General features: G+C 40.3%; 1 protein-coding gene and 1 long non-coding RNA gene across 2 annotated transcripts in view; one reads left to right on the top strand and one right to left on the bottom strand.

The window, feature by feature from the left end:
- Nucleotides 1-9,346, bottom strand: part of LOC103509970 (activating signal cointegrator 1 complex subunit 3-like) — a 54,460-nt gene extending 45,114 nt beyond the window's left edge. Inside the window, exons 1-5 of the mRNA XM_026823108.1 lie at nucleotides 9,202-9,346; nucleotides 2,804-2,964; nucleotides 1,672-1,749; nucleotides 1,250-1,558; nucleotides 379-562 (exon numbers count right to left, since the gene is read on the bottom strand). Coding sequence (XP_026678909.1) covers nucleotides 379-562; nucleotides 1,250-1,558; nucleotides 1,672-1,749; nucleotides 2,804-2,964; nucleotides 9,202-9,346 — 877 coding nt within the window. The remainder of the gene's footprint in view (nucleotides 1-378; nucleotides 563-1,249; nucleotides 1,559-1,671; nucleotides 1,750-2,803; nucleotides 2,965-9,201) is intronic.
- LOC113468064 lies at nucleotides 6,247-6,798 on the top strand. Its single transcript, XR_003391934.1, has 2 exons — nucleotides 6,247-6,349; nucleotides 6,517-6,798. It is a non-coding gene; the product is annotated as an uncharacterized LOC113468064 (long non-coding RNA).
- Nucleotides 9,347-9,827: the final 481 nt, after the last annotated feature.

Genomic DNA, 9,827 nt, shown 5'->3' with positions numbered 1-9,827 from the left:
TAGAGTGGGAACTGTAACTGCTATTGGCTTCATCGTCCGAAAAGCTCGCGCGCAGAAGAGAATGACAGGAAGGAGAAGGGACAGCGTTCCGAGAAGAGCCATTATCCCAGCCAGTTATAAAAATCGCTCGGCGGACGTCGAATCGAACCCGCGGCCTAGTGCTTACAAGGCAGACGCACTACCAAAGTTAGCTTAGTTGGTTTTTTTTTTTTATAAATATTAATAAAAAAAACCAACTAAGCTAACTAGGCTGGCTTTTGTAAATTCTTATTTGCTATTTATTCAAATACTAATGTTTTATTCTATTGTTATTGTCTATTATGAATATCAAAAATAAACCTAACAAAAAGTTTTTTAAAAAAAAGTTTCATCTCCTACCTGTTCCTTTGCGAGTTATCACGTCCCACTTCTCAGGCGTGGTCACAATCATTTGTGTCTGCACTATTTCTGCCTTCTTGAGCTGCATATCCCCGGTTAGTTCTCGTACACTGATGCCCAGGCCTGCTAGTTTCTTGCCAAAGTTCGAGGTCATTTCAGCGGCTACTTGAAATTTGGTATGTAGCTGTCAAATGTGACAAGGATGCGACACGAAACTTTTGGTTAAGACCGGTGCAACGGTTGGCGGCATTTTACAGCTTTTTGGCGGTTTTCGGTGTAATTTAACAATATCTCGGGAACGGTATAACCTAAAGACTTGAAATTTGGTATGTAGTTCACAAATCTGACAAGGATGCAACACAAAACGTTTGGTTAAAATAGGTGCTGCGGTTGGCGGTATAAATGTTACAACAGAACACGCAAATAAGCACCATTCAATAGGACAATAGGATAAGGAAAGTCTTTCTTTTTTTTAAAAAAATAATAAGACCACTTAAAGGGAATGCGCCAAAATTTGGCTCAAAAACGTACCAAGTTTTCGATTTGGCCCATTCCAGAACTAATCGGGAACACATTTTTGGAGTCACAGTTCAAAATATCCGCTACTCCCAACACAAAACGTTTGGTTAAAATAGGTGCTGCGGTTGGCGGTATAAATGTTACAACAGAACACGCAAATAAGCACCATTCAATAGGATAAGGAAAGTCTTTCTCTTTTTTTTTTAAAAAATAATAAGACCACTTAAAGGGAATGGGCCAAAATTTAGCACAAAAACGTACCAAATTTTCGATTTGGCCCATTCCAGAACTAATCGTGAACACATTTTTGCAGTCACAGTTCAAAATATCCGCTACTCTGACAGAACTTTACCTTGATGGATTTTTCACACACGCCCTTGACATCATAGTTCAAGGTGAGCTTATCAAACGGATCTTCCTTGGAGCTCGTAAACGAATTAAGGAAGCTGAGGTCCGGCGGTGTCCAATCCCTCTGGTAATTACTCCCAGTGATGGTGGGGTTATTGATCTCGTTCTTCAGAAGTGGAATCTCCTTGAGGATGTTGGACCGCCAGAGTTTTTCCTCTCGACTCGTTTGCTTGGCGTTTGCTTTGTTCTGTTTGGTTTGTTCCAGGAACGCCCGTCCAGACTCGGGCAGAACGGCGGATAGTTCTTGTACCAGCTGGAAAAATTACTCCCAGTGATGGTGGGGTTATTGATCTCGTTCTTCAGAAGTGGAATCTCCTTGAGGATGTTGGACCGCCAGAGTTTTTCCTCGCGACTCGTTTGCTTGGCGTTTGCTTTGTTCTGTTTGGTTTGTTCCAGGAACGCCCGACCGGACTCGGGCAGAACGGCCGATAGTTCTTGTACCAGCTGGAAATGGAATCGGGGCGAATTTTAAAGAAAAAAAAAAAAAAAAAAAAAAAACAACAACAACAACAACAGGTGGTGGTATACGAGTACATAGGACTAAGTTGGGCTAGGCTTGAAAAAGAGAAGATGAAAAAATACATAAATCTTCTTCTTAAAGTTCCTCTCCTATCGGAGATTGGAAAATACATACATACATTTTTTACTTTCCTTATCCTATAGGAAGGAAAGTAAACTTTGTAATCGGGTCAAATTTTCGATGGTCAGTTTTTAGTCCGTCCTTCCTTTATTATTACAATAGTAATAAAAAGGTATAAGGGACGGACTATTGTATTCGCTTCGGTGTCATCTGTCTGTCTGTCACTGTCTGTCCCCATAGAAGGACTTATCCAAACCTGTCGACCTGTATATCAAATTAAAGGTCTTTTTACCAGGATCACGAAAATGGTGGTGCAAATTTTGTCCAGAGAACCATAAAGCCCCGGTTTTAGCGTCACCTATGTTAAGCTACGCCGAGCAAAGCCAATAAATGGATGGGTGACTTAAAGTTAATTGAGTAATTGTGGGATTTTTTTTTTACATTTTCTCACACAAATGAGCTCTGATCTTGAAATTTGTCGCGACGACCTATGAACTCAAAGCGAGAAAGTTTTAGATAACACTTCAGTCGTTAATTTAAGACCGGTTTTAGCGTCACCTATGTTAAGCTACGCCGAGAAAGGCCAATAAATGGATGGGTGACTTAAAGATTATATTGGGAATAAAGGGAGAACGGGCTCTAGTCTTGATTTTAAACCATTACATGAAAGTAAAATCAAAAAATCAAATCAAGAATAATAATAAACTGAATACTAAACAAATTAGGTAGGTACATAGGTACTGATTTTCTCTAATCACTACGAGCTAAAAAAATTCCCGGAGGGACGGACCCTGCTTGTTTCTTCCTTTAATTAAACTGCCAGAATGACACTGAAAATAGAATGGATTGAGAAAATAGAGGGTAAAACTCTCGTCACCAATATATACCCCCCTGAGAAAAAAAACGATCTCTAGTTCAACAAGTCATTTGTACCTCATCAAGTTGGTTTATAAGGACCGGTTTATAGTTAGCCTGGTCGGTCGTTAACTCCACAGCCGGAATAGTCACTTCTTCATATGTTTGAGTGTCTCTCCTCTTCGCATTCGTAGGAATCACTAGGGATCCTTTGGCCATGGAAGCTGAAAACATGTCGAGACACAAACTTAGTTATACACATTTGAAGATTTTCAAAATCAAATCATGAATCTTTATGGTAAAGCAGAGAGCTTTTTCACAACTTTGTGGGTATCACCGTATTGCAAGTTTTTCATTTACTCAATCATCATATTTATCATCGCTTCAAAATCAAATCATGAATCTTTATGGTAAAGCAGAGAGCTTTTTCACAACTTTGTGGGTATCACCGTATTGCAAGTTTTTCATTTACTTCAATCATCGTATTTATCATCGCTCGTCTCTTTGACTTGTAATGCCGCCACTGGTCGCTACTCGATTAAAGTAGCTACTCAATTGTCCTCACGAGGCTGAGTGCACCCGAACTCCAAGCACAGAGCCGAAAAAAACCTCGGTCCCGCTGGGAATCGAACCCGGGCCTCCCGCGTGCAAGCCTGGTGTGACACCCACTCGGCCACGGAGATTGCTGATTTGCTACTCGATTAAAGTAGCTACTCAATTGTCCTCACGAGGCTGAGTGCACCCCGAACTCCAAGCACAGAGCCGAAAAAACCTCGGCCCCACTGGGTTTCGAACCCGGGCCTCCCGCGTGCAAGCCTGGTGTGACACCCACTCGGCCACGGAGATTTCTGATTTTAAGATATTAATCTCGCTCACAGCAAAAGAAGAAAAAGAAAAGCGGATAAATTAACAAGAGGTGCCGCACCCCAAGAAACGCTATACCAAAAATCTAGCAACATTTTTTCAAGCGTTTCTGCGCATTTTGATGTGAAATCTGACGTCACAACTCTTTGAACTTTTTCATTAGAACGGCAATTAAAAATTGAATTTTCGTCCTTTTAAAGTTACTTTTTCGGAGTTTTGACCTCAGATTTGGATTTTTCACAACTTTTTACGTAGGAATCGACCTGTTATTAATAATATTTTCCCAATTGCAACTCTTCCATTATAAAAAATAAAAAGTCCCGAGAATGCCGTTCTACGAGCACACAGCAACACTGTAGGTACAACCAGACTAGTTAGCTTAGTAGGTAGCGCGCCTCCTTTGTAAGCGCTAGGTCGCGGGTTCGATTCCCGCCCAGGACTAACTTAATCCTACCAGGTAAGGTTCGTTCTTTGAACGGCTGGCTTTCTTCTATCCTGTGCTCGTCTCTCCAATTTTGGTAAGACCTCCGTTAGTCTCTATTAAATTTCAGTAAGACGTCCATTGATACTTACCCTTTATCTTGACCCTGCACTTTTAGGGGCACGGTTAGTCCAGTGGTAACGCGCTTGCTTGCGATGCAGAAGGTCCCGGGTTCGAATCCCACCACCGACAAAAATTTGTACTCGTTTTTCGATTGCAAATATTTCAACGGGTTACTTTCTGGTGTTCTCGTGTTGACCCAGCACCTAAATGGGGAGTATTGTGCCTCTTCTCGCCCATCTGATGAGAGGCATACTACGGGATGGGCATGCTACGACACAGACCACATGCGTCCAATGTAGCAGTTGTTTCATTGCTACGAAATAAAAACGGCGGTGAAACACTCATCTTTTTTAATAAAAAATAATTAAGCTATGAACCAGCAACCTTCAATTATTAGAGCCCTCTAATAATTTCATTTTAAAGCAATTTAAAGAAGGTGAGCACCGCACCTCAGCTGGCAGTGAGTTCCATTCTTCATTTACCCTCTTCACAAACGGTTCAATTGATCAAAGTAAGACTAAGTTTTACGAAGGGATTTCAAAATTTCAACCATACCATTTCCATTTAGTTTGTCCATCTGCTCCGCAAGATACAAAACTCCACAAATAATCTTCAGGTGAATTTTTAGCCCCATGGGGACTTGGAAGTTCGAAATCAACCTTTTTCTGAGTAAGAGTTACAAGTGCAATGAACTAGCTGTGCTTCAATGGAAATTATTATACTTATGATTGCTGATAACTCACTTTAAAATTATTTTTTGTTCTCGGGATACAATTTTTTTGAATGACAAAAGCTGAAAAAACTGTAATGAGAACCTTAAATTCAACAGAGTTGTTCAATTTTGTCGTCCAGCAAAAGATGGTTGTTATCAAATGCTAGGAATTACCTATCAGTTCAGAACGAATCAACCTTTTTCTGAGTAAGAGTTACAAGTGCAATGAACTAGCTGTGCTTCAATGGAAATTATTATACTTATGATTGCTGATAACTATAACTCACTATAAAATTATTTTTTGTTCTCGGGATACAATTTTTTTGAATGACAAAAGCTGAAAAAACTGTAATAAGAACTTTAAATTCAACAGAGTTGTTCAATTTTGTCGTTCAGCAAAAGATGGTTGTTATCAAATGCTAGGAATCACCTATCAAGTCAATTCAGAACACCCCTTTACCTGTTAAAATCGAAGTTTCCATTGGCCGATGTACTCCTGTTGATGACATTCTGATTTTCCTTGGAGCTGAGGGCCGCCAGTTTGGGCATTTGTAGCGCCGAACTTTGTGCGGCTTCTGCTGCTAAGTTTAAGTCACCCATCCATTTATTGGCCTTTCTCGGCGTAGCTTAACATAGGTGACGCTAAAATCGGTCTTAAATGATCGACTGAAGTGTTATCTGAAACTTTCTCGCTTTGAGTTCATAGGTCGTCGCGACAAATTTCAAGATCAGAGCTCATTTGTGTGAGAAAATGTGAAAAAAATCCCCCAAAAACCAGTTTTTTTGGTTTTTTGGCTCTATGGTTCTCTGGACAAAATTTGCACCACCATTTTCGTGTTTCTGGTAAAAAGACCTTTAATTTCATATATAGGTCGACCAGGTTTGAAGTCCTTCTATGGGAACAGACAGAATGACAGAGTGACAGACGACACCGAAGCGAATACAATAGTCCGTCCCTTATACCTTTTTATTACCATTGTAATAATAAAGGAAGGACGGACTAAAAAGTGGGCTTTTTGTGTAAAGAGTTCAGCTGAAAGAATAAGGGCTACGCTTATTCATCTGATAAAAGGTTGTTGTTGGTGTTGTTGTTATTGTAAATGTCGAAATTTTTAACCATTAGGCCATTTTTCCCCTAGCATCCCAGTATTTCTATACAATGTCTTTGCTGGCTTTCAAGGCGGGGCAGGAGTTAAGATGAGAGTAGTTCATAGGGAAGTTCAAGAAACAGAGAGGACAATGAGGAGAATCTTTCAGACTGAGCAATCTAAAGTGTGGTACAGCTGCTTTTCATGGTAGGTACGTTTGGTATAATGTAAATGCAGTTTGTGTTATTATATCACATCTTTGGTCCTCACTGCAGCATTGTAGGATTTTCCCAATAAGTCAGCTTGTTTGTCAAAACCTGCTGCAATACCTAACGGGTTTGGGAACTTGAGGTTCCACACCTGAGATGCTAACTGTGGGGGGTCCTTGTATGCTGACTTCAGTGGGCTTTTGTGTACGGAGTTCAGCTGAAAGAATAAGGGCTACGCTTATTCATCTGATAAAAGTCAGCTTGTTTGTCAAAACCTGCTGCAATACCTAATGGGTTTGGGAACTTGAGGTTCCACACCTGAGATGCTAACTGTGGGGGGTCCTCGTATACTGACTTAGGCAGAAGTTTGTACTTTGCTGTCCATATTGCAATGTTGTGTGCAGTTTCTGCATCAAACTTGAACAATATGGGAAGGAGAACGTTATTATAGTAGTTTTCATTGTTCTGGTAAATATTAATGCCTGAAAAGAGTGCAAAACTACCTGAGCTAACAGCAGCAAGTGACACAAGTTTCTTCAACAAGGTTGGCTTTTTCATGACGTTTGACAAGCAATGGCACTTTAATTACTTGACTTTAATGTATTAATGAACTGGTGACGAAGAAATAAAACAATTTGGTGTTTAATTTCAATTTTTACTTTCTATTTTTATGTTGGCGTTGGCTCTTTTCACTTTTTTGCAATGGCACTTTAATTACTTGACTTTAATGTATTAATGAAGTGATGACGAAGAAATAAAACAATTTGGTGTTTAATTTCAATTTTTTTTTATGTTGGCGTTGGCTCTTTTCAAGTTTTCACTTTTTTGTATAAAATGTTAAATTTCAAATAGTCCCGCGCTATGATAACAATCAACCTTGATTTTCCACTGCAAAATCAAGGATCAACTTGATCACAAGTGATCAGCCAATCAAATCCTTTGCTCAAAAATTTCAAATTTAAATTTTTTACCGTTATCACCACGTGTCGAGTTGTTTGCACTTTGCAAATAATAGCCAACTGACTGAAGGAAGCCAGCATGTCCCGCGCTATGATAACAATCAACCTTGATTTTCCACTGCAAAATCAAGGATCAACTTGATCACAAGTGATCAGCCAATCAAATCCTAGAGGTTTGACAGAGGGAACTGTAACTGCTATGGTCTTATCGTCCCGAAATCGAAGAGAGAGGGGTATTTTATTTATGTCAAACGGAAATTTTTCCTAATCCAAAATATTCCACTGTGATCACTTTTTTTTTTTTTTTTTTTTTTTTTTTTTTTAATAATAAGACCACTTAAAGGGAATGGGCCAAAATTTGGCTCAAAAACGTACCAAGTTTTCGATTTGGCCCATTCCAGAACTAATCGGGAACACATTTATGCAGTCACAGTTTAAAATATCCGCAACTCTGACAGAACTTTACCTTGATGGATTTTTCACACACGCCCTTCACATCATAGTTCAAGGTGAGCTTATCAAACGGATCTTCCTTGGAACTCGTAAACGAATTGAGGAAGCTGAGGTCCGGCGGTGTCCAATCCCTCTGGTAATTACTCCCAGTGATGGTGGGGTTATTGATCTCGTTCTTCAGAAGTGGAATCTCCTTGAGGATGTTGGACCGCCAGAGTTTTTCCTCGCGACTCGTTTGCTTGGCGTTTGCTTTGTTCTGTTTGGTTTGTTCCAGGAACGCTCGACCGGACTCGGGCAGAACGGCGGATAGTTCTTGTACCAGCTGGAATCGGGGCGAATCGAAAACAAACCTCAATTAGTGCTCAAATAAAAAAGAAAAAGCGTCTAGAGTGACGGCCAAGACCTAGTTAAGGGTCATTAGGAGATCTCTATACTAAAAGTCCGCAAGTATAGGAGGTGAACCAACGCAAGAAGGATAGTGGTTGCCATTTTTTGATTGATAGAGCTTTGACATTATAGTGCTGAGGTTTTTAGGGAATCGGGGCGAATCGAAAATAAACCTCAATTAGTGCTCAAATAAAAAAGAAAAAGCGTCTAGAGTGACGGCCAAGACCTAGTTAGGGGTCATTAGGGGACCTCTATACTAAAGGTCCGCGAGTATAGGAGATGAACCAACGCGAGAAAGATAGTGGTTGCCATTTTTATATGATTGATAGAGGCTTGACATTAGTCATGCTAATGTTTTTAGTGAATTGTAGAAAGACCCAAGAATCAATACCCTTCTACGAGCACACAGTATAACACTGTACACTGTAGGTACAGCCAGCTTATTTTTTATTTTATTTTTCAAGTTAGCTTAGAGGAAACGGGGCGAATCGAAAATAAACCTCAATTAGTGCTCAAATAAAAAAGAAAAAGCGTCTAGAGTGACGGCCAAGACCTAGTTAGGAGTCATTAGGGGACCTCTGTACTAAAGGTCCGCGAGTATAGGAGGTGAACCAACGCGAGAAGGATAGTGGTTGCCATTTTTATTTGATTGATAGAGGCTTGACATTAGTCATGCTAATGTTTTTAGTGAATTTAAGAAAGACCCAAGAATCAATACCCTTCTACGAGTACACAGTAACACTGTAAGTATAGCCAGCTTATTTTTTATTTTATTTTTCAAGTTAGCTTAGAAGGTAGCGCGCCTCCTTTGCTAAGTCGCGGGGTTCGATTCACAATCGAAGAGAGAAGGAAGACAGGGTAGGAGAAAGCCAGCCGTTCCGAGAACGAACATTATCCCAGCAGGATAAAATCCGCCCCGGGCGGGAATCGAACCCGCGGCCTAGCGCTTACAAGGCAGACGCACTACCAACTAAGCTAACTAGGCTGGCTAGCAACATTAAAGCGCAAAATCCATTTTACTACAGCAGAAGTGAAAGAAAAGAACGCCAAGTCGCGGGTTCGATTCTCGCCCATGGCAAACTTTATCCTAAACAGATAAAGTTCGTTCTCGGAACGGCTAGCTCTCTCCTATCCAGGCTTTCTTCTCTGTCAGAACACGGGAAAAAGGGAGGAGGAGGAGGAATAATAATAAGAAGAGGCTGATTAAATCTCCGCCCCGCCAAGTCAAGAAAGTTTAATACATACCTGAGCCTGATGACTTGATAGATCCTGATAAATCATACACGTTAGGATAGATGGAGGTTTTCTTCTGAGTGCTAGTCTTGCTGATGGCTATCACATTGTTACTTTGAACATATCGTGGTGTCTCTGTCTGGTAGCTGTGAATCATGAACGTGAAAAAGGATGGTACAGTAAGCGATTCATTTTTTCCCCCCTTTTAAAGCGCTTTAACTCTACGGATAGTAGGTCGTTCGCGCGATTCTTTTTTTTAGGGGTTTATTTTAAGTGGCAGGGTTCTCACTTACGTGAGCTCTTCCACCCAACCACTGATTTTTCCTATTTGAAATTATTAGAGCCCTCTAATAATTTCATTTTAAAGCAATTTAAAGAAGGTGAGCACCGCACCTCAGCTGGCAGTGAGTTCCATAACAGCTGGCAGTGAGTTCCATTCTTCATTTACTCTCTTCACAAACGGTTCAATCGATCAAAGTAACACTAAGTTTTACGAAGGGATTTCAAAATTTTAACCGTACCATTTCCATTTAGTTTGTCCATGTGCTCCGCAAGACACATAACTCCACAAGTAATCTTCAGGTGAATTTTTAGCCCCATGGGGACTTCATTTGGAAAAATCCTACAATGCTGCAGTG

Source organism: Diaphorina citri, unplaced genomic scaffold, assembly GCF_000475195.1.
Source record: "Diaphorina citri unplaced genomic scaffold, Diaci psyllid genome assembly version 1.1 scaffold2, whole genome shotgun sequence".
NCBI lineage: Eukaryota > Metazoa > Arthropoda > Insecta > Hemiptera > Psyllidae > Diaphorina > Diaphorina citri.
This window is presented reverse-complemented; position numbering and strand designations above follow the sequence as displayed.